This window comes from Scyliorhinus torazame, chromosome 27 (genome assembly GCF_047496885.1).
Source record: "Scyliorhinus torazame isolate Kashiwa2021f chromosome 27, sScyTor2.1, whole genome shotgun sequence".
NCBI lineage: Eukaryota > Metazoa > Chordata > Chondrichthyes > Carcharhiniformes > Scyliorhinidae > Scyliorhinus > Scyliorhinus torazame.
Window position 1 is genome coordinate 13,424,626 of NC_092733.1, and position 25,343 is coordinate 13,449,968.

General features: G+C 48.8%; 1 protein-coding gene across 1 annotated transcript in view; it reads left to right on the forward strand.

Moving 5' to 3' along the window:
* rdh8a (retinol dehydrogenase 8a) overlaps positions 1-25,343 on the forward strand; it is a 49,328-nt gene that overhangs the window by 12,775 nt on the left and 11,210 nt on the right. Inside the window, exons 4-5 of the mRNA XM_072490963.1 lie at positions 1,049-1,142; positions 17,834-18,017. Of these exons, the coding sequence (XP_072347064.1) occupies positions 1,049-1,142; positions 17,834-18,017 (278 nt within the window). The remainder of the gene's footprint in view (positions 1-1,048; positions 1,143-17,833; positions 18,018-25,343) is intronic.

The window sequence follows — 25,343 nt, forward strand, 5'->3', positions numbered from 1 at the left end:
TGAGAAGGACTGCATAAAATTACAATAGAACATTAATAAACTTCAAGGATGAGCAAACATTTGGCAAATGAAATTTAATATAGATAAATGTGAGGTAGCACATTTTGGTGGGAAGAATAGGGAGGTTATTTGGAAATTCTAATCTAGATGGGGTTGAAGAACAAAGAGATCTCAGAATATAAACACGCTAATCACTAAATGTTGTGCCACAGGTTGGCAAAATCAGAAAAGAAGCAAACTAATCATTGGTCTTTGTTTCTAAATGGACAGAATTGAAAAGAAAGCGGGGTTATACGAATCCTGAATCAAAAGTTGGTTGGACCACATTTTGATATTGTATACAGTTCAGGTCGCCATATTTTAAAAGGTATATCAACACAATGGAGAGGATGCAGAGAAGATTTACAGGATGGATCTGTAAATGTACGGGCATACGTATCAGGAAAGAATTGACAGGCTCGGTTACTTTTCTGTTGAAAAATGGCTGAAGAGTGATCCAATCAAGGTCTTTAGAATTATGGAAGTTTTTTTCTAAGTGGATACAAAGAAGATATTTCCACTTGTGGGAAGAGCGTTACTCGAGGCCACCAATACAAGATAGTCCCTAGAAAACGAATAGGGAATTTAGAAAACAAATCTTTATCCAGAGACTGATAATGTGAAACTCACTATCACTGGAAGTAGCTGAAGTGAATAGCTTTGATGCATTTCAAGGTAAGTTAGGTAAGCATAAGGGAGGAGGGAATAGAGGTTATACTGATAGATTTAGATGAGGAGAAATGGTAGGAGGCTCAAATGGAGCATAAAAACTGACACAGACCGATTCGATCAAATGGCCTGTTCTGAGTGACATACATCCTATGTAGTCCTATCTAGTCAAATTAATTGTTTCAGTCTTTCAACACGATTCCTTTCTCCTCAGAAACTAATTATTTTGAAAAATCTTAACAACAGATAAAGAGCAATATGTTTAATAATGAATGTCTGAAAATACATGAAACAAAAAAATCTAAAAAAATATGGAAACATGATTATTCCTTTTGCACAGGAGTTATATTCAATGATGTCTATGCTGCCTCTAAATTCGCCATGGAAGGCTTTTGTGAAAGTCTTGCAGTCCAACTTCTGAAGTTCAATATATAGTAAGTAAATATATTTACTTGGGTACAGCACAAAACAAGAACATTTTCAGTGTAAGTGTCCTTCCTTAATGATCTGTTGAGCTGCTCACAGAAAAATACTTTTCACTGTACCTTAGTACATGTGACAATAAACAAAATCTAAATCCAAATCCTTCCTGTTATTTCCTTTGTTCCCATTTATTTTATTTTATTATTTTTGATCCCGTGGACCATTAGTCAGGATGTGCCTGTAGGCAGAAGATTGAAAGTAGAAGTAGCCTGCTTGCCAGGACACTGTTTCCAGGTTTTGTATTTTGGAGAGGAGAAACCAGACTCCTCAGCACCGAATGGACCTTCGGAACCAGCTTTGGAGGGACTAGGCTTGATTGGCTGACTGGCAACCGGTGAGTTGGTCAGGGACAGAGTTCTGCCTGATAACAGTCAGTGATTGGTTCCTGCATGATGCTTTCGGAGAGAACTCAGCAGAAGTATTAAGACCTTGGAAGGAAAAGCAACACCTTCTCTCTCTCTCTCTTTTGCTTGCTGAAGGAAAGAACAGCTTTATTGTTCTACAACCAGTGAGTGCCTGGTACAACTTAGCTATAAACCTGAAATGATCCTGAATCTGCAGAGAAAGTAGTCAACATTTCCAGAGAAAACAATCTCAAGCCAAGAAGGAACAAGTACCAAAGTGAAAACCTGAACTCCTGAAAGACATTAAGTGGAAGCCATCCTACTGCATCTTTTTTTTAAATATTTCCAATTAAGGGGCAATTTTGCATGGCCAATCCAACACATATTTCGGTTGTGGGTGAGAGACCCATGCAAACATGAGGAGAATGCCATTCCAGTGTATCTAAGATCCTTTATCCTTTTATTTTATTAATATTTTCTTTCCCTCTCAACCATTCTTTTCCTTCTGCATTGTGTGTCTGTGTGTAAACAGTGGAGATAGTCAGGAAGGGAGGTTGGGAAATGGGTATGAGATAGTCAAGTTATATTTTCTGTCAGTTTAATTTTAATACTGCACATAATAAACGGTTACATGTGTTAAAGTTACAAACCTGGTGACTGTAATTTATTCAGCTTAACCAAGGACTTTGGATACTTTAAATAAAATCTAATTTCACCTGTGTTCTGACTCCAGTAAAGTGGGGCTGGAATTGACCATGCTCAGGGTCTCGTGACAGCAGGCATGTTCTGGTTTGCGCCAAGAGTAAGGGATTAGGATGAGGGATGGTACATACACTTTTACCTTCAAAAAACAAATTATGCAGATGAATCTTGTTCATGCACAGCTTCTTTTACATTAATTTCTGAAATTTGAGCCACACTGAGCAGAGGGAAAAGCACAACTGGGACTACAGCTGCATGGTTTTTAATCATTTGCTGGTGGATGCAGGGCATTAACAGTACTCTGTGAGCAGGATACACTCCTCCCTTTCAGCTGCAGCAATCAAGCCAGAGATAAAAGGTAATTTAGTTTAGTTACTCAGCGAATGTAAATTCCCCAAGCCAAGCGATAAACTCTTCATTTGCTGAATTTAAGGTGATTAATCTGCACAAGGGTTTGTACTGAGGATCCAGCATTGTAATTTGGACATACAAGGGCCCGGTCTGTCCTGAGCTTGCTAAGTAAGGACTACTCCCACCATGGTAGTTCAAAAATTGCCGTTCAACAGATTGGAGTTTATCACAAGGAACTAGCTAGACGCTTCCCACATTCCCCATTTTTTGATCCAAAGGATGTTTGCTGGTAGATCTTGCCAGGCAGGTGCAGAGTACTCTGCTGAGGAGAATGACAGGGCAAATGCTGTGATCCAGCTTGCTGTAACAACCTCACCCCAGCAAAGTGCAGAAAGTCTGGTTAGTCGGTTGTTTCTGGTTTTGACCATTGCTGCTGACTTTTTCAGATGTTCCCGGGAAGGCAGTCTTATCAAGAATCGATCCCAAGCATGTTGGGTTGGAATCAGGCTTTCGTCCCTGTCCATTATGTATATATTTCTTTTTTTGGCACTGGAATTGTGGAGGTGGAATACGCTGAATATGGGTTAGAAGGATTCAACATTGGAGACCATGTGCTGCAGTAGACCAGATGGTGGAAGAATGGAGCTTAGTAGCACAACAGGTGCCATCTGAGAATCACAGAAAATAGAGCGAAGAGGCCCTTCGGTCCATCGAGCCTGCACCGACACATGACAAACACCTGGCCTACCTACCTAATCCGATTTGCCAGCACTTGGCCCATAGTCTTGAATGTTATGATGCGCCAAGTGCTCATCTTAGGACTTTTTAAAGGATACGAGGCAACCCACCGCTACCACACTCCCAGGCAGTGCATTCCAGACGGTCATCACCCTCTGGGGTAAAAATGCTTTTCCTCACATTCCCCCCTAAACCTCCTGCCCCTCACCTTTAACTTTTTTTTCTTTCTAAATTTAGAGTACCCAATTCTTTTCTTTCCCAATTAAAGGACAATTTAGAATGGCCAATCCACCTATCCTGCACATTTTTGGGTTGTGGGGGTGAGACCCACGCAGACACGGGGAGAATGTGCAAACTCCATACGGACAGTGACACAGGGCTGGGATTGAACCCTGGTCGTCGGCACAATGATAGGGGCTGGTTTAGCACACTAGGCTAAATAGCTGGCTTTTAAAGCAGACCAAGGCAGGCCAGCAGCACAGTTCAATTCCCGTCCCAGCCTCCCCGAACAGGCGCCGGAATGGGGCTTTTCACAGTAGCTTCATTTGAAGCCTACTTGTGACAATAAGCCATTTTCATTTCATTTCATGAGGCAGCAGTGCTCACCACTGCGCCGCCGTGCCGCCCCTACCTATAACTTGTCCCTTCGTCACTGATCCTTCAACTAAGGGAATGAACAGCTACTTCCTGTCCACCCTGTCCATGCCTCTCATAATCTTGTACATCTCGATCAGGTCACCCTTCAGTCTTCTATGCTCCAATGAAAACAACCAAAGCCTATCTAGCCTCTCTTCAGAACTTAAATGTTCCATCTCAGCCAACATCCTAATGAATCTCCTCTGCACCCCCTCCAGCGCAATCACATCCTTCCTATGGTGTAGCGACCAGAATTGCACACAGTATTCCAGCTGTGGCCTCACCAAACTTATATACAACTCCAACATGACCTCACTGCTTTTGTAATCTATGCCTTGATTGATAAAGGCAAGTGGCACATGTACCTTTTACACCACCCTGTTCACCTGTCCTCCCATCTTCAGGGATCTATGTACAAACATGTCAAGGTCCTCTTGTTCCTCGGAACTTCCCAGTGTCATGTCATTAAATTAATACTTCCTTGTCAAAGTTCTCCTTCCAAAGTGCATCGCCTCACACTTTTCAGGGTTCGCTTCTATCTGCCTATTTGACCATCCCGTCCACATCGTCCTATAATCCAACACACTCAGCCTCACTGTTAATCATCCACAAACTTGCAGATCCTACCCCCATATAGTCAGCAATGGCATTTATATAAATGATGAATAATCGGGGACTCAGCACCCTGTGATATGCCCCTGGACACTGGCTTCCAGTCACTAAAGCAGCCGTCTGTCATCACCCTCGGTTTCCTACAACTAGGCCAATTTTGAGTCCACCTTATCAAATTACCCTGTATCCCATGGGCATTTGCCATCTTTATAAGTCTCCCATGTGGGACCTTGTCAAAGGCTTTGCTGAATCGACTTCCGGTTGCGGCTATGCGGAGCTAAGCCACACGATTCTGCAGCTCCCGCTATCACGGACTTTCAGGCTCGTTAGAGGAGCCCCAACGGAATTTCTTTCGAACACAACCCGTGGGAAAGGGAAGAGAGAGGTCCCCTTACAACTTTTATGGACCGGACCAGAAGTGAAACGGCCAAAAAAGCGGCATTGGAGCAGCGGGAGAAGCGAGGGAAGAAAACAAAAATGGCGGCGGCCGAGGACAAAGCGGAGTGCGGGCCGGAGCTGCAGGAGTTCATCAAGCGCTGCTTTGAGGAGCTGCGGAAGGAGATGCTGGCGCCTATGTTGTCAGCAATTGAAGGACTAGGGATGACCCAGAAGGCCCACGAGGTAAAGATCCAGGAGGCACAGAAAAGAGTCAGTGAGAATGAGGATGAGATCTTGGGCCTGGCGGTGAGAGTGGAGGAGCACAAGGCGCTGCACAAGAGGTGGGCGGGAAGACTCGAAGACCTGGAGAACAGGTTGAGGAGAAAGAACCTGCGGATCCTGGGTCTCCCTGAAGGAGTGTAGGGGGCCGATGCAGGGGCATACGCGAACACGATGCTCGGGCCGATGATGGGCGCAGAGGCCCCTTCGAGGCCGCTGGAGCTGGATGGGGCACACCGGGTGCTGGTGAGGAGGCCCAAGGCAAATGAGCCGCCAAGGGCGATGGTGGTGAGATTTCACCGGTTCATGGACAGAGAGAGGGTCCTGAAATGGGCCAAGAAGGAGCGGAGCAGCAAGTGGGACAAAGCAGAGATCCGAATATACCCGGACTGGAGCACGGAGGTTGCAAAGCGGAGAGCGGGTTTCAACCGGGCCAAGGCAGTGTTGCACCGGAAAGGAGTGAGATTTGGAATGCTGCAGCCAGCGCGACTGTGGGTCACACACAAGGATCAACACTATTATTTTGAAACGCCTTAAGAGGCGTGGACCTTCATACAAACCAAAAAGTTGGACTCAAACTGAGGGTTTGTGAGGGTGGGGGGGGGGATGTTTGAGGCTTGATGTGCGATGGTTGTTGTATATAGGGGGTCAATCACGCGCAGGAAATGTTACATGGGCTGGGGGAAGAGAGACAAGGCCGCGACAGGAGCTGCGCCAGAGGGGGCGGGGTAGGCTTTGGAAAGCGCGGGGTTTTTCCCGCGCTAGGGAAGAAAGGCGGAAAGGGGAATGGAGGAACGCATACTGATTGGGGCACTCCCACACGTGGAGGTCAATGGGACGGCGGGGGAAGCCGGGGTCAGCAGATGTCAGCTGACTTACGGGAGTGATATGGGGTGAGCAAAAAAGCTGGACAGGGGTCTAGCGGGGGGAGGGGAGGGGTGAAGGGTGGGGGGGTTGCTGCTGCACTGGCCGAAAGGGAATGGGACACAGAAGAGGTGGTCAGGGCGGGGGTCCCCCGGCTGGGGGACTGGAGGGTGAGGGTGGCGCGGACACGGGACTGGCCTAGAAAAGGAGATGGCTAGTCGGCGGGGGGGTGGTGATGGTGAGTGGTAGGTTGCAGGGGACATGGGTGGTGTTGGTAAATGTATACACCCCGAACTGGGATGATGCTGGATTCATGAAGCGCATGTTGGGGCGCATTCCGGACCTGGAGGTAGGAGGCCTGATAATGGGTGGGAACTTCAATAGTGTTGGACCCAGCACTGGACCGCTCCAGAGCAAGGACTGGAAAGAGGATTGCGGCGGCCAAGGTGCTTAGGGGGTTTATGGATCAGATGGGGGGAGTGGATCCATGGAGGTTTGTAGGCCACAGGCCAGGGAATTTTCTTTTTTCTCCCACGTGCACAAAGCCCACTCCCGGATAGATTTCTTTGTTCTGGGCAGGGCGCTCATCCCGAGGGTGGAGGGGACGGAGTATTCGGCCATAGCCGTTTCGGATCACGCCCCGCACTGGGTGGAACTGGAGCTGGGAGAGGAGAGGGACCAACGCCTGCTGTGGCGGCTGGATGTGGCAGATGAGGTGGTGTGTGGGAAGGTGAGGGGGTGCATCAAAAGGTACTTGGAGGCCAACGACAACGGGGAGGTGCGGGTGGAGGTGGTATGGGAGGCGTTGAAGGCGGTGATCGGGGAGAGCTAATCTCCATCAGGGCTCATAGGGAGAAGACAGAGGGCATGGAAAGGGAGAGGTTAGTGGGGGAGATTTTAAGAGTGGCCAGGAGATACGCAGAGGCCCCTGAGGAGAGATTACTTGGGGAAAGACGACGGCTCCAGACGGAGTTTGATCTGTTGACCACAGGGAAGGCAGAGGCACAGTGGAGGAAGGCACAGGGGGCGACCTACGAGTATGGGGAAAAGGCTAGTCGGATGCTGGCACACCAGCTCCGTAAGAGGATGGCAGCGAGGGAAATAGATGGGAGTCAAGGATGGAAGGGGAGCCACGGTGCGGAGTTCGACGAAAATAAACAAGGTATTCAAGGCCTTTTGTGAAGAGCTGTACAGATCCCAGCCCCCAGCGGGGGAAGAGGGGATGAGACGATTCCTAGACCAACTGAGATTCCCGAGGGTGGAGGAGCAAGAGGTGGCTGGTTTGGGGGCACCAATTGGGTTGGAGGAGTTGAGCAAGGGTTTGGGGAGCATGCAGGCGCGGAGGGCCCCGGGACCGGACGGGTTCCAGGTGGAGTTCTACAGGAAGTACGTAGACCTGTTGGCCCCGCTACTAGTGAGGACCTTTAATGAGGCAAGAGAGGAGGGGACCCTGCCCCCGACAATGTCGGAAGCGACGATTTCTTTGATCCTAAAGCGGGACAAGGACCCACTGCAATGTGGATCGTACAGGCCGATCTCGCTCCTCAATGTGGATGCTAAGTTGCTGGCAAAAGTGCTGGCCACGAGGATCGAGGACTGTGTCCCGGGGGCGATCCACGAGGACCAGACGGGATTTGTAAAGGGCAGGCAATTAAACACCAATGTGCGGCGGCTCTTAAACGTGATAATGATGCCATCGGAGGAGGGAGAGGCGGAGATAGTGGCAGCTATGGACGCGGAGAAGGCCTTTGACCGAGTAGAGTGGGAGTACCTCTGGGAGGTGCTGTGTAGGTTTGGGTTCAGGGGAGGGTTTATCAGTTGGGTTAAGCTCCTTTACAGAGCCCCAGTGGCGAGTGTAGTGACGAACCGGCGGAGGTCGGAGTACTTTCGGCTGTACCGAGGGACGAGGCAGGGGTGCCCCCTGTCCCCCCTGTTGTTCGCATTGGCGATCGAACCCTTGGCCATGTCATTGAGGGAGTCTAGGAAATGGAGGGGGGTGGTCCAAAGGGGAGAAGAGCATCAGATGTCGCTTTATGCGGATGACCTGTTGCTGTATGTGGCGGATCCAATGGAGGGGATGGTGGAGGTCATGCAGACTCTAAGGGAGTTTGGGGAGTTTTCGGGCTATAAGCTCAACGTAGGGAAGAGTGAGCTTTTTGTACTACAGGCAGGGGACCAAGAAAGGGGGATAGGGGGTCTACTGCTGAGGAGGGCGGAGGGGAGCTTTCGGTACCTGGGGATCCAGATAGCCAGGAGTTGGGGGGCCCTACATAAACGGAATCTGACGAGGTTGGTGGAGCAAATGGAGGAGGACTTCAAAAAATGGGACATGTTACCGCTCTCGCTAGCGGGTAGAGTGCAGTCGGTCAAAATGGTGGTCCTTCCGAGGTTTCTGTTTGTGTTTCAGTGCCTTCCCATCGTGATCACCAAGGCCTTTTTTAAGAGAGTAGGTAGGAGTATTATGGGGTTTGTGTGGGCGAATAGGACCCCGAGGGTAAGGAGAGGGTTCCTGGAACGCAGTAGTGATCGAGGAGGGTTGGCGCTGCCAAACCTAGGGAGTTACTACTGGGCAGCAAATGTGGCGATAATCCGCAAGTGGGTGATGGAGGGAGAGGGGGCGGCATGGAAGAGGATGGAGATGGTGTCCTGGAAAGGAACGAGCCTGGGGGTGTTGGTGACGGCACCGCTGCCGCTCTCGCCATCAAAGTATACCACGAGCCCGGTGGTGGCAGCAACGCTAAGGATCTGGGGCCAGTAGAGACTGCACAGGTGTGCAATGGGAGCCTCGGTGTGGTCCCCGATCAGGGGTAACCACCAGTTTTTCCAGAGGAGGATGGACCGGGGGTTTCAGAGCTGGCATCGGGCGGGGATTAGAAGAATGGGGGATCTGTTCAATGACGGGACGCTTGCGAGCCTAGGGACACTGGAGGAGAAGTTTGAGATACCCCCGGGAAATGCTTTTAGATAAATGCAGGTGAGGGCGTTTGTAAGGCGAGACGGCACAAGAAATTCAAGACAGGGTGATCTCGGATGTATGGGTCGGGGAGGGCAAGTTGTCGGACTTCTGCACTGTAAATTCTATGATCAATATACCAGGAGATGAAAGAGGGGGAAGCGCTAGCAGAGGAGCTGAAGGGTAAATGGGAGGAGGAGCTGGGGGAGGAGATTGAGGAAGGTCTGTGGGCTGATGCCCTAGGTAGGGTTAATTCCTCCTCCTCGTGTGCCAGGCTCAGCCTGATACAATTTAAGGTGGTTCACAGAGCGCACTTGACGGGGGCGAGGTTGAGCAGGTTCTTTGGGGTAGAGGACAGATGTGGAAGGTGCTCAGGGAGCCCGGCGAACCATGTCCATATGTTTTGGTCATGCCCGGCACTGGATGGGTTCTGGAGAGGAGTGGCAGGAGCAATATCTCAGGTGGTGAAAGTCCGGGTCAAGCCAAGCTGGGGGCTAGCAATATTTGGAGTAGTGGACGAGCCGGGAGTGCAGGAGGCGAAAGAGGCCGGCATTCTGGCTTTTGCGTCCCTAGTAGCCCAGCGAAGGATCTTGCTAATGTGGAAGGAGGCGAAGCCCCCCAGCGTGGAGGCCTGGATAAACGACATGGCTGGGTTCATAAAGGTGGAGAGGATTAAGTTTGCCTTGAGAGGGTCTGCACAGGGGTTCTACAGGCGGTGGCAACCGTTCCTAGACTATCTCGCGGAGCGTTAGAGGAAGGTCGGTCAGCAGCAGCAGCAACCTGGTTGGGGGGGGAGATGAGCAAGAGATAACATGAAGGAGTGGGGAAACTGGCACCTGCGGGAGAGAGCCAGTGTACAAGCTATGTAACATATCATTTCACCATGTATATATCTTGCTCTGTGCGATTTCTTGTTATTTTGTTACGAGGGGGGGGGGTCATTGTTTGTAAGGGTGAAAAATTGTGTTAAAAAACTTTAATAAATTTATTTTTATTTTTTTAAAGGCTTTTCTGAATCCATATAAACTACATCAACTGCACTATCCTCATCGACACACCTGGTCACCTCTTTAAAAAATTGAATCAAATCTGTTAGGCATGACCTCCCTCTGATAAAGCCATGCTGACTATCCCTGATAGTCCTTGCCTCTCCAAGTGGCGATAGATTCCTGCCTTCAGAATTTTATCCAATAATTTCCCTACCACTGACGTGAGACTCACTGGTCTGTAGTTCCCTGGCTTATCCCTGCAATCCTTCTGAAACAGTGCAACCACATTGGCAGTTCTCCAGGCCTCTGGCACCTCCCCCGTGCCAGGGAGGAATTAGAAATTTGGGTCAGAGCCCCTGCAATCTCCTCCCTTACCTCCTCCAGCAGCCTGGGACATAATTCATCCAGACCAGGATATTTGTCCACTTTTAAGCCTGCCAACACTTCAATACCTTGACACTCCCTATGTCAATTTGCTGAAGGACCTCACAGTCTCACTCCGAGTTCCATACCTGCATCCTCATCCTCTTGGGTAAAGACAGATGTGAAGTATTTGTTCAACATCCTACCAATGCCCTCTGGCTCCATCCACAGATTGCCCCCTTCATCCCAAATGGTTCCCTATTCTTTCCCTGGTTATCCTTTGCCCATTGACGTACTTATAGAATATCGTGATTTCCCCTACATTTATCAGCCAGACTTTCTCATAGCCCCTCTTTGCTCTCCTAATTGCTTTAACTAGCTTCCAACCCAAACAGCAATTTTTAGTTAATTTATAAATTAAAGAAAGACTAGACTTTAGAAAGAATTTAACCCTTAATTTCCCTCAGTCATAAAACTCCAACATCAGCAATCTACTGCAGCCCAAAGTAGCACTCCAGTGCGAAGATGAACTTGTGGGGCATGGTTGTCAGTAGGTCATTTATAAATATGTCAAACAGGGTTGGGACTAAGACGACGTTCGTCTGTTTGTCAGCCTTCTCCATGCACTTTTCTCTTGCCCAAGGTGGGCTCTATTGCAAAGGAATGTTTCAACCCCTGCAGTGTGGGTTTTACAGGCCGATTTCATTGTTAAATGTAGATGCCAAGGTGCTGGCGAAGGTCTTAGCCACGAGAATTGAGGATTGTGTGCCGCAGGTCATCCACGAAGACCAGTCGGGGTTCGTGAAGCGGAGGCTCCTGAACGTTATTATGATGCCGGCGAGGGAGGGGGAGGCGGAGATAGTGGTGGCGATGGACGCTGAGAACGCCTTCGATAGGGTAGAGTGGGGGTACATGTGGGAGGTGCTGAAGAGGTTCGGGTTTGGGGAGGGGTTCGTCAGGTGGGTTAGGCTGTCGTACAAGGTCCCGATGGCGAGTGTGGCCACGAACACGAGGAGGTCTGAGTACTTTCGGTTGCATCGAGGGACGAGGCAGGGGTGTCCCTTGTCCCCCCTGCTCTTCGCGCTGGCGATTGAACCCCTGGCTATGGCACTGAGGGAGTCGAGGAACTGGAGGGGGCTGGTGCGGGGTGGGGAGGAGCATAGGGTGTCGCTCTATGTGGACGACTTGCTGCTAAATGTGGCGAACCCGGTGGGGGGAATGCCGGAGGTAATGAGGATCCTCAGGGAGTTCGGGGATTTCTCAGGGTACAAGCTCAACATGGGGAAGAGCGAGTTGTTTGTGGTTCACCCAGGGGACCAGGAGAGGGGGATTGGCGAACTCCCACTAAACAGGGCGGAGAGGAGCTTCAGGTATTTGGGGGTCCAGGTGGTCAAGAGCTGGGGGGCCCTGCATAGACTTAATTTCACGAGGCTGGTGGAGCAAATGGAGGAGGAGTTTAAGAGGTGGGACGCGTTGCCGCTGTCCCTGGCGGGTAGGGTGCAGTCAGTCAAGATGACGGTGCTCCCAAGGTTTTTGTTCCTGTTCCAGTGCCTCCCCATTCTTATCCCAAAGGCCTTCTTTAGGCGGGTCGACAGGAGCATAACGGGGTTTGTGTGGGCGCGAGGGACTGCGAGGGTGAGAAGGGTGTTCCTGGAGCGGAGTAGGGATATGGGGGGGGGGGCGCTGGCACTGCCCAACCTCTGTGGGTATTACTGGGCCGCCAATGCGACAATTGTGTGCCAGTGAGTGATGGAGTGGGAGGGGGCGGCATGGAAGAGGCTGGAGACGGCGTCTTGTGAGGGTACGAGTCTGGAGGCGCTGGCAACGGCGCCGCTGCCGCTCCCTCCAATGAGGTATACCACGAGCCCGGTGGTGGCGGCTGCCCTCAAAATTTGGGGGCAATGGAGGCTGCACAGGGGAGAAGTGGGGGCCTCGGTGTGGACCCCGATACGGGTTTTCGGGGTGGCACAGGGCAGGGATAAAAAGGTTGGGGGACCTGTTTGTGGATGGGAAGTTCGCGAGCCTGGGTGAACTGGAGGAGAAGTACGGGCTCCCCCCGGGAAACGCCTTTAGGTATCTACAGGTAAGGGCGTTTGCCAGGCAGCAAGTCGTGGAATTCCCGCTGCTGCCGCCACGCACGGTACAGGACAGGGTGCTCTCGGGGGCATGGGTTGGAGAGGGGAAGATCTCGGCAACATACCAGGTGATGCAGCAGGGGCATGGGAACCTGGATTGTAGTTTTAGGGTACGGGAGAATGAGAGTATAGACGTCAGGAGCACAGATTTGACGTTGCAGGAGGGGGCCAGTGTGCAGGTAGGTGGTTTGAAGTGTGTCTACTTCAATGCCAGGAGTATACGAAATAAGGTTGGGGAACTGGCAGCATGGGTTGGTACCTGGGACTTCGATGTTGTGGCCATTTCGGAGACATGGACAGAGCAGGGACAGGAATGGATGTTGCAGGTTCCGGGGTTTAGGTGTTTTAGTAAGCTCAGAGAAGGAGGCAAAAGAGGGAGAGGTGTGGCGCTGCTAGTCAAGAGCAGTATTACGGTGGCGGAGAGGATGCTAGATGGGGACTCATCTTCCGAGGTAGTATGGGCTGAGGTTAGAAACAGGAAAGGAGAGGTCACCCTGTTGGGAGTTTTCTATAGGCCTCCAAATAGTTCTAGGGATGTAGAGGAAAGGATGGCGAGGATGATCCTGGATAAGAGCGAAAGTAACAGGGTAGTTATTATGGGAGACTTTAACTTTCCAAATGTTGACTGGAAAAGATATAGTTTGAGTACATTAGATGGGTCGTTTTTTGTACAGTGTGTGCAGGAGGGTTTTCTGACACAATATGTTGACAGGCCAACAAGAGGCGAGGCCACGTTGGATTTGGTTTTGGGTAATGAACCTGGCCAGGTGTTGGATTTGGAGGTAGGAGAGCACTTTGGGGACAGTGGCCACAATTCGGTGACGTTTACGCTAGTGATGGAAAGGGATAAGTATACACCGCAGGGCAAGAGTTATAGCTGGGGGAAGGGCAATTATGATGCCATTAGACGTGACTTGGGGGGATAGGTTGGAGAAGTAGACTGCAAGTGTTGGGCACACTAGATAAGTGGAGCTTGTTCAAGGATCAGCTACTGCGTGTTCTTGATAAGTATGTACCGGTCTGGCAGGGAGGAAGGCTTAGAGCGAGGGAACCGTGGTTTACCAAAGAAGTGGAATCTCTTGTTAAGAGGAAAAAGGAGGCCTATGTGAAGATGAGGTGTGAAGTTTCAGTTGGGGCGATGGACAGTTACAAGGTAGCGAGGAAGGATCTAAAGAGAGAGCTAAGACGAGCAAGGAGGGGACATGAGAAGTATTTGGCAGGTAGGATCAAGGAAAACCCAAAAGCTTTCTATAGGTATGTCAGGAATAAGCGAATGACTAGGGTAAGAGTAGGGCCAGTCAAGGACAGGGATGGGAAGTTGTGTGTGGAGTCTGAAGAGATAGGCGAGATACTAAATGAATATTCTTCGTCAGTATTCACTCAGGAAAAAGATAATGTTGTGGAGGAGAATGCTGAGACCCAGGCTATTAGAATAGATGGCATTGAGGTACGTAGGGAAGAGGTGTTGGCAATTCTGGACAGGCTGAAAACAGATAAGTCCCTGGGGCCTGATGGGATTTATCCTAGGATTCTCTGGGAGGCCAGGGAAGAGATTGCTGGACCTTTGGCTTTGATTTTTATGTCATCATTGGCTACAGGAATAGTGCCAGAGGACTGGAGGATAGCAAATGTGGTCCCTTTGTTCAAAAAGGGGAGCAGAGACAACCCCAGCAACTATAGACCGGTGAGCCTCACGTCTGTAGTGGGTAAAGTATTGGAGGGGATTATAAGAGACAAGATTTATAATCATCTAGATAGGAATAATATGATCAGGGATAGTCAGCATGGCTTTGTAAAGGGTAGGTCATGCCTCACAAACCTTATTGAGTTCTTTGAGAAGGTGACTGAACAGGTAGACGAGGGTAGAGCAGTTGATGTGGTGTATATGGATTTCAGTAAAGCGTTTGATAAGGTTCCCCACGGTAGGCTATTGCAGAAAATACGGAGGCTGGGGATTGAGGGTGATTTAGAGATGTGGATCAGAAATTGGCTAGCTGAAAGAAGACAGAGGGTGGTGGTTGATGGGAAATGTTCAGAATGGAGTTCAGTTACAAGTGGCGTACCACAAGGATCTGTTCTGGGGCCGTTGCTGTTTGTCATTTTTATCAATGACCTAGAGGAAGGCGCAGAAGGGTGGGTGAGTAAATTTGCAGACAACACTAAAGTCGGTGGTGTTGTCGACAGTGAGGAAGGATGTAGCAGGTTACAGAGGGACATAGATAAGCTGCAGAGCTGGGCTGAGAGGTGGCAAATGGAGTTTAATGTAGAGAAGTGTGAGGTGATTCACTTTGGATGGAATAACAGGAATGCGGAATATTTGGCTAATGGTAAAGTTCTTGAAAGTGTGGATGAGCAGAGGGATCTAGGTGTCCATGTACATAGATCCCTGAAAGTTGCCACCCAGGTTGATAGGGTTGTGAAGAAGGCCTATGGAGTGTTGGCCTTTATTGGTAGAGGGATTGAGTTCCGGAGTCAGGAGGTCATGTTGCAGCTGTACAAAACTCTGGTACGGCCGCATTTGGAGTATTGCGTACAGTTCTGGTCACCGCATTATAGGAAGAACGTGGAGGCTTTGGAGCGGGTGCAGAGGAGATTTACCAGGCTGTTGCCTGGTATGGAGGGAAAATCCTATGAGGGAAGGCTGATGGACTTGAGGTTGTTTTTGTTGGAGAGAAGAAGGTTAAGAGGAGACTTAATAGAGGCATACAAAATGATCAGGGGGTTAGATAGGGTGGACAGTGAGAGCCTTCTCCCGCGGATGGAAATGGCTGGCACGAGGGGACATAGGTTTAAACTGAGGGGTAATAGATATAGGACAGAGGTCAGAGGTAGGTTCTTTACGCAAAGAGTGGTGAGGCCGTGGAATGCCCTACCGGCAACAGTAGTGAACTCGCCAACATTGAGGGCATTTAAAAGTTTATTGGATAAGCATATGGATGATAATAGCATAGTGTAGGTTAGATGGCTTTTGTTTCGGTGCAACATCGTGGGCCGAAGGGCCTGTACTGCGCTGTATCGTTCTATGTTCTATGATGGAAGAGGAGGAGGAGGAAGCCTCAACAGAGGTGCTGAAAGATAAGTGGGAGGAGTTGTGGGAGGAGATCGAGGAGGGGACGTGGACAGATGCCCTAGGGAGGGTGAATTCTTCCTCTTCGTGCGCGAGGCTCAGCCTCATACAGTTTAGGGTGCTTCACAGGGCACACATCAACGGGCCAAGGATGAGCCGGTTTTTTGGGGGTGAGGACAGATGTGTTAGGTGCTCAGGGAGCCCAGCAAACCACACCCATATGTTCTGGGCATGCCCAGCGCTGGAGGTATTTTGGAAGGGAGTAGCGAGGACTGTGTAGAGAGTGGTAGGATCCAGGGTCAAACCGGGCTGGGGGCTCGCAATATTTGGTGTTGCAGAGGAGCCGGGAGTGCAGGAGGCGAAAGAAGCCGGTATTCTGGCCTTTGCGTCCTTGGTAGCCCAGCGAAGGATTCTTCTTCAGTGGAAGGATGAGAGGCCCCCCAAGCATGGAATCCTGGATCAACGATATGGCAGGGTTCATGAAATTGGAGAGGGTGAAATTTGCCTTCAGGGGATCGGTGCATGGGTTCTTCAGGCGGTAGCAACTGTTCTTGGACTTCCTGGCAGAACGGTAGACAATGGTCAGCAGCAGCAGCAACCCGGGGGCGGAGGGGGGGGTTCTATTTTATTTTTGTTTGTCTATACTGGGGGATCTGAGGGGGTGTATATATTTGCTATGTGTTTCGGCGGGTGTTAATATATTATTTATGTTTAGGAGGGTGGGGGCACTGGGTTGTTCTGTTTTGTTTTGTATTTAATTCTATTGGGTTCCTTTTACATTTTGTTGTTGATATTTTGTGAAAACTTTAATAAAAATTATTTTTAAAAAAAGGAATGTTTCAACAACTGCCCGGAGCCAGACTGGAGGTTTTCTGGACAGCTTTAGGAGCAGGCTTGTGTGCCACACAGCTGTGAGGACAAGAGGCACTGCACCTGCCTTTAATTCCTTTTGGTGATACAGCATAGGTGATTTTCTTTTCACTGCTCCAAGGTGGCAAATCAAGTTCCAGCACTTCTGGCTGGAATCTTTTTTAATATACATTTGGAGTACCCAATTCTTTTTTTTTCCAATTAAGGGACAATTTAGCATGGTCAATCTACCTACCCTGCAATTCTTTGGGTTTGTGGGGATAAAACCCACACAGACATGGGGAGAATGACTTCTGACTGGAATGAGTAAAATTGAGCCATGCTGTCATTTCCTCCCTTCTGGCGTGAATTGTAGAATTTTAATTGGTCTGCTATACCAGCATCACCAGATAATTTATATTCCTTTAGGAGTGCTGTGGTCTCTGCATCAAAGCATGGGACATGGACAGGTTGATCGCCAGGAGGAATGGCTATAAAATCAGCTTTGTGAATGGCACCATAAAAGCGCTTATATGATTCTTTCACAAGTACCTTAAAAATAGGTCTTGTGCTGGTTAGGGGTGACCATCAATGTAACTGACACAGCACAGTTCAGTGAGCATTTCCAAACCCATCTGGTTGAATAGAACCTTCCTCAATGGTTGGGGTCATTCATCAAGGTGAAATCATTTCTGATGGCCCACTCTAGGAGCTGTTCACCATCACTCTATAGTGTTGAGTAACCCCAGTCAGTGCAGTGGCTGTTGAAGTCTCCCACATAGGTGGCTGGATAAGGTAGTATTAGCATGACTTGCTGTTCCCAGCAGGCACTTGGAAGCTTGCACACATTTGCAATGTGAAAACCACCAATCTGGTTGATGACAGGGTAGCTACATTGGCAATGTTGGATCGGACATAGGTCACGCAGTGATGTTTAACATGAGGGGAGTAGCACAGTAGGTCAAAGTCTTTGATGTAATAGTGACCTGCTTCTGCAGTTTTAATATAGATCTCTTGCAGGCAAATTATATCCGTGGGGTGTTGGGTGGAAAGACATTTAATTTTGTTTTGCTTGGCAGTTGATAGTTCCTCAACATTTAGTTGTAAGGTTCAGAGATGCCCTATTATCATCAAGCCAAAGGGTTGCTCAATGTTGAGACTGGCGGTTCTGATGCCCTCTATTTCCAAAATTCCCCACCCACTGCATTCCTCTGGCTCCAGCATACCGTACATCTTCTAACATCTACACGCAATCAACATCTCATTCTACCACTGTCTTCATCCTATTCTCTTGAACTCCTTCTATAAACTCTCGAAACATAAAAACAATTTCAGAACATCCAAGTTCTATATTAACAACAGTATTTTGGTTTTCTCTATAGTATTTCAATGATAGAACCTGGTCCAGTAAATACAGAATTCGAAATGAAACTCATAGAAGAAGTATCACGCTCAGCATTTCCAGGAGCAGACTCAGAAACAGTCCAGTATTTCAAAGATACCTATCTACCTGCTTCTCATGATATCTTTGCGACAATGGGACAGACTCCAGATACAATTGCTGAGGTAATTAGTTTTGCAAAAGTGTCCAAAAAACCATGAGCTCAAAATGTACCGCAGAAATGACAAAACACAAAATTAGAATTATTGCTTCATGTTTTCTTACTTTATTCTTCTGATGATTATTTCAACGTTCGTATCAAATACCTCTTCGTTCACGTCACTGTTAGAATTATATTGAACAAAGGTTTTAAGCATTCACATGCTAATACTGGTAACATACAAAGCTATAAATGAAAAATCTGCATAAAATTCTCCCTACACCTGTCACACTGTTATTACGTCCTCGGTAAGTCGCACTTAATTTCTCTCTCTCCTTGTATATTGCATTAAGATGCACATGGGTTAAGTGGCAAATAATCTGGACAACTTAGTCAAATGCCCTGATTCTACGAGCGCCAGGCCCCACAGATTGCCCTTACTATAATAATGATAATATTCTTTATTAATTCACATAGGTCCCCCTAGATCCCCTGGTCGCCACACTGAGGCGCCTGTTCGGGAGAATTCAAAATGTCCAATTCACCTAACAAGCACGTCTTTCAGGACTTGTGGGAGGAAACCGGAGCACCCGGAGAAAACCCACGCAGACACCGGGAGAACATGCAGGCTCTGCACAGACAGTGACCGAAGCGGGAATCGAACCTGGGACCCTGGCACTATGAAGCAATAGTGCTAACCACTGTGCTACTGTGCCACCATCACCTCCCGCCCAACCTGGGACCCACCGAGAAGCCCCCCCAACTACATCCCTCCCCAACTACAACCATCACTCAACCTCTCAACTACACCCAGCCCCCAACTCGACAACCCCCCCCCCCCCCCCACCATCCAGGATGCCCCAACTACACACCAGCCCCCAACTACACCCACCCCGACTATTTCCTCACTACAACCCACTCCCTGACTATACCTCCACCCTACGACACACCCTTTCCCGCCCCAACCTTCCGGGATCCACATTACACACCCTCTGCATCTAATACCCCAAACTACCTCCTGCAACAACACCCCAACTCAGAGGAACACCCCAACTTCATCCCCACCCTCCCACCCACCAAGCTACCAACTACAAAATGTCCCACAACTACATGCCTCCCAGCTACATATCCACTACCTGGCCCTGGCTTCCAACAGCGGCTAATGTTGTATAAAAGGGAGTATGGCTTACTTACCTTGCACTGAGCTGCCCTCAAGTGTAGGCCACACAAATCCCCTCTGCGGCAGATCTCATCCAGGTTGGGCAGGATGGAAGAGACTGGGTTTCAGGGTAGGTAATTACAGGCAAAGTGGTAATCCAATTCAATTGGCAGAGTTACGGGCCAATATTTCAATGACTGTGTGCAATCAGTCACCAACGAGTTTGGAATAATGTTTACTGCTGGAATGTTAAAAAATACTCACATTGAAGTTACCACAGGCTGAGGGCAGCATGATGGCGCAGTGGTTAGCACTGCTGCCTCACGGCGCTGAGGACCAGGGTTTGATTCCGGCTCTGGGTCACTGTCTGTGTGGAGTTTGCACATTCTCCCCATGTTTTCATTGGGTTTCGCCCCCACAACCCAAAGATGTGCAGGGTAGGTGGATTGGCCACGCTAAATTGCCCCTTAATTGAAAAAAATGAATTGGGTATTCTAAATTTTTTTTTTAAAGTTACCACAGGCTAATGTGGGAAAATGCCATCAAGTTGAAAAATTAATTTCTGCTTGTACCAAAAATTTTTTTTGCACATACCAGAAGGAGGGGCAGCACGGTAGCATTGTGGATAGCACAATTGCTTCACAGCTTCGGGGGCCCAGGTTCGATTCCGGCTTGGGTCACTGTCTCTGCGGAGTCTGCACATCCTCCCCGTGTGTGCGTGGGTTTCCTCCGGGTGCTCCGGTTTCCTCCCACAGTCCAAAGATGTGCAGGTTAGGTGGATTGGCCATGATAAATCGCCCTTCATGTCCAAAATTGCCCTGAGTGTTGGGTGGGGTTACTGGGTTATGGGGATAGGGGGGAGGTGTTAACCTTGGGTAAGGTGCTCTTTCCAAGAGCCGGTGCAGACTCGATGGGCCGAAAGGCCTCCTTCTGCACTGTAAATTCTATGATATAATGATTTATTAAAGGTAAATGAGTTGATGGCGGAAATGATCGTGAATGACTATGATTTAGTGGCCATTACTGAAACATGGTTAAAGGATGGTCACTACTGGGAGTTAAATATCCACGGGTATCAAACTATTCGGAAGGACAGAGTGGATGGTAAGGGAGGTGGTGTAGCTCTGTTATTTAAGGATGACATCCTTAATAGTAAGGGATGACATCGGTGCTATGGAGGATAAGGTTGAATCCATTTGGGTGAAAATCAGGAATAGTAAGGCGAAAAAGTCACTGATAGGAGTAGTCTATAGGCCACCAAATAGTAACATTATGGTGGGGCAGGCAATATACAAAGAAATAACTGATGCATGTAGAAATGGTACAGCAGTTATCATGGGGGATTTTAATCTACATGTCGATTGGTTTAACCAGGTTGGTCAAGGCAGCCTTGAGGAGGAGTTTATAGAATGTATCTACGATAGTTTCCTAGAACAGTATGTAATGGAACCTACGAGGGAACAAGCGGTCCTCGATCTGGCCCTGTGTAATGAGACAGGATTGATTAATGATCTCATAGTTAGGGATCCTCTCGGAAGGAGCGATCACAATATGGTAGAATTTAAAATACAGACGAAGGGTGAGAAGGTAAAATCATAGAACATGGAACGATACAGCGCAGTACAGGCCCTTCGGCCCACGATGTTGCACCGAAACAAAAGCCATCTAACCTACATTATGCCATTATCATCCATATGTTTATCCAATAAACTTTTAAATGCCCTCAATGAGCACCTAACACATCTGTCCTCACCCCCAAAAAACCGGCTCATCCTTGGCCCGTTCATGTGTGCCCGGTGAAGCACACTAAACTGTATGAGGCTGAGCCTCGCGCACGAAGAGGAAGAGTTCACCCTCCCTAGGGCATCTGTCCACATCCCCTGCTCGATCTCCTCCCACAACTCCTCCCACTTATCTTTCAGCACCTCTGTTGAGGCTTCCTCCTCCTCCTCCTGCATCATAGAACATAGAACGATACAGCGCAGTACAGGCCCTTCGGCCCACGATGTTGCACCGAAACAAAAGCCATCTAACCTACACTATGCCATTATCATCCATATGCTTATCCAATAAACTTTTAAATGCCCTCAATGTTGGCGAGTTCACTACTGTTGCCGGTAGGGCATTCCACGGCCTCACCACTCTTTGCGTAAAGAACCTACCTCTGACCTCTGTCCTATATCTATTACCCCTCAGTTTAAAACTATGTCCCCTCGTGCCAGCCATTTCCATCCGCGGGAGAAGGTTCTCACTGTCCACCCTATCTAACCCCCTGATCATTTTGTATGCCTCTATTAAGTCTCCTCTTAACCTTCTTCTCTCCAACGAAAACAACCTCAAGTCCATCAGCCTTTCCTCATAGGATTTTCCCTTCATACCAGGCAACATCCTGGTAAACCTCCTCTGCACCCGCTCCAAAGCCTCCACGTCCTTCCTATAATGCGGTGACCAGAACTGTACGCAATACTCCAAATGCGGCCGTACCAGAGTTTTGTACAGCTGCAACATGACCTCCTGACTCCGGAACTCAATCCCTCTACCAATAAAGGCCAACACTCCATAGGCCTTCTTCACAACCCTATCAACCTGGGTGGCAACTTTCAGGGATCTATGTACATGGACACCGAGATCCCTCTGCTCATCCACACTTCCAAGAACTTTACCATTAGCCAAATATTCCGCATTCCTGTTATTCCATCCAAAGTGAATCACCTCACACTTCTCTACATTAAACTCCATTTGCCACCTCTCAGCCCAGCTCTGCAGCTTATCTATGTCCCTCTGTAACCTGCTACATCCTTCCTCACTGTCGACAACACCACCGACTTTAGTGTTGTCTGCAAATTTACTCACCCACCCTTCTGCGCCTTCCTCTAGGTCATTGATAAAAATGACAAACAGCAACGGCCCCAGAACAGATCCTTGTGGTGCGCCACTTGTAACTGAACTCCATTCTGAACATTTCCCATCAACCACCACCCTCTGTCTTCTTTCAGCTAGCCAATTTCTGATCCACATCTCTAAATCACCCTCAATCCCCAGCCTCCGTATTTTCTGCAATAGCCTACCGTGGGGAACCTTATCAAACGCTTTACTGAAATCCATATACACCACATCAACTGCTCTACCCTCGTCTACCTGTTCAGTCACCTTCTCAAAGAACTCGATAAGGTTTGTGAGGCATGACCTACCCTTTACAAAGCCATGCTGACTATCCCTGATCATATTATTCCTATCTAGATGATTATAAATCTTGTCTCTTATAATCCCCTCCAAGACTTTACCCACTACAGACGTGAGGCTCACCGGTCTGTAGTTGCCGGGGTTGTCTCTGCTCCCCTTTTTGAACAAAGGGACCGCATTTGCTATCCTCCAGTCCTCTGGCACTATTCCTGTAGCCAATAATGACATAAAAACATAACATCAAACATCGTGTTTTGTGCTTAAACAAAGGAGATTATAATGGGAGAAGAGCTAGCTAAGGTAGACTGGGAGCAAAGATTTTATGGTGAAACAGTTGAGGAACAGTGGAGAACCTTCCAAGCGATTTTTCACAGTGCTCAGCAAAGGTTTATACCAACAAAAAGGAAGGATGGCAGAAAGAGGGAAACTCGACCGTGGATATCTAAGGAAATAAGGGAGAGTATCAAATTGAAGGAAAAAGTATACAAAGTGGCAAAGATTAGTGGGAGACTAGAGGACTGGGAAATCTTTAGGGGGCAACAGAAAGCTACTAAAAAAGCGATAAAGAGTAAGATAGATTATGAGAGCAAACTTGCTCAGAATAAAAAACAGATAGTAAAAGTTTCTACAAATATATAAAACAAAAAAGAGTGGCTAATGTAAATATTAGTCCTTTAGATGATGAGAAGGGGGATTTAATAATGGGAGGTGTGTACGCACTCTGCTGCCGTGCGGGGGCAACCGGATCGCTCTGCTCCCGAGCACCCAGTTCTCCCGCTTTAATGAGCTTTGGAGTCCGGATTTTTCTTCGTCCCTACTCTCTTGTTGTGGGGGGCCCAAATAGGTGAATTTGGCACTTGGCTGCAAGTTCTCGGCGACGAGCGGGATGCAACTTTGTTCCCCACCAGGAAGTCCTCCACCCGCAACCGCTCTCTTCCCCCGCCGGAAGCCGAATCCAACTGGACAGGTACCACCGGTGCTGCCCAGTCGGCAAAGCGGATGGCCTGAATTATGCCCAGACTCTTCAATTGGCGACGTCCACCTGGTCTGTCAAGGCATAGGGAACAAGATGCGCCCGGAAATAGCAAGGCTGAGCTGCCAGGTAGACCTGTATTTTAGCCACGGACCCTCTGATGGTCCCCAGCCTGTGCTAGAAAACCTCTGGGAACTTCCCGAGCACTTTGCACAAACTACTGGACCTGACCAGCAGAATGCGTGGTCAGGCCAGACCTAAGCGGTGCAAAGAGTCGCCCCCCCAGTAAGCTGGGCCTACCACTGCGAACTACAATAAAGATAGTTGGGCCGGCTGTCAGCTAGAAACAACAGGGGCCAACACTGTCCCCATGATCTGCAATTGCTCTCCCGAGTCCGTAGCCAAATGAGCTGGCATGTCCTCCAAAGCCTGGACTCCCTGCTGGATGTGGTCAAAAGTGCTTGGGCCACCACGGATACTGCCGCTCCAGTGTCCAACTCAACTTGCAGCATGTGGCCATTCACCTGAACAGGGCCACGAATGGGGGCTACATGGGACGCTGTCAGCCAAATGCATTGGAACACCACCAGGCAATGTGTCCAGGTCGTCAAAGGGAAAGACCCTGTCCGGATCATCCAAATTAAATTTCCTATCTCGCGTCAGATGTCTAGCCCGGCCGGGGGGGTCCTATACCACGGAGACCCTCGTCGCCCCTATGCCACCCATAGAGGTAAATTCCCTCGGCGGACTCCGGTAAAGGGTCCCAGCGTGGTGGAGGGGCTTGTGACCACGGGCCAAGGCCAAGGCAGATGGGAGGGTTAAAATAGGAGGGAGCTTGACATGGAGCTTTTACCTCCATGCCCGCGAGATCCTGAACTTCAGGCTCCGAGCACTCCTGAGACAATAAGATCTGTAGCACCAGCTGTAGGTTCAGGAAATACTCAGCCAAGAGCCGCCTTTGCATCTCTTGCCGCAGCCTAGGCAATCGCAATAACAAAGTCCCATATTCACAAAATTCAGCAAGCTTCTTAAATCGGGTCGCAAACTCGTTGACCGACTCACCCAGGGTCCAGTCTACCATGTTAAATCGATACCATTGGACAGTAGTGGGCCAAAATATTGACCGACAAGCTCCACGAGCTAGTCAAAAGATCTTGTGTTGTGGGGACGGCATGGTGGTGCTGTCTCACAGTGTTCAGGACCCAAGTTCGATCCCGGCCGTGGGTCGCTATCCGTGTGGAGTTTGCACATTCTCACCGAGTCGATGTGGGTCTCACCCACACAACCCAAGGATGGGCAGGGTGGGTGGATTGGCCACACTAAATTGCCCCTTAATTGGCAAAAGAAATGAATTGGGAAGGCAGCACGGTGGCACAGTGGTTAGCATTGCTGCCTCATGGCACCGAGGTCCCAGGTTCACTCCCGGCTCTGGGTCACTGTCTGTGTGGTGTTTGCACATGCTCCCCGTTTGCATGGGTTTCGCCCCACAACCCAATGATGTGCAGGGTAGGTGGATTGGCCACGCTAAATTGCCCCTTTGAGGTACCCTCAATAGTTCATCACACCCTTAATTGCAGAAAATGGGAAGAATATTGCCAGAAAGGGTGGATATATGTGGAATTCAGGGTGAGAAGAGTAGTGTTCCATTCTATAAGGTAAGGTTGGAAAGTCCAGTGAAGAGTGGTGAAGTGGTAGTAGGAGTAATAGAGAAACTATCTTGTCCAGCAATACACTTTATCTTGGGTAATGATATAGCTGGATCGCACGTGGGAGTGATGCCTACTGTGGTTGATAAGCCAGTGGAAAAACTGAAGTGTTGAAGGACGAGTATCCCGGGATTTTTCCGGTTTGTGTAGTAACAAGGTCGCAAAGTCACAGATTAAGACAAGAGGAGAAATCAAAGCGTGAAGATAAAGTTGAAGTTCAATTATCAGAAATGATTTTTGATCAGATGGTTGGAAAAGAACAAGAACAGGTGGAGGATGAGGCGGATATTTTTAGGTCAGGAAAATTGGCGGAGTTACAACAGAAAGATA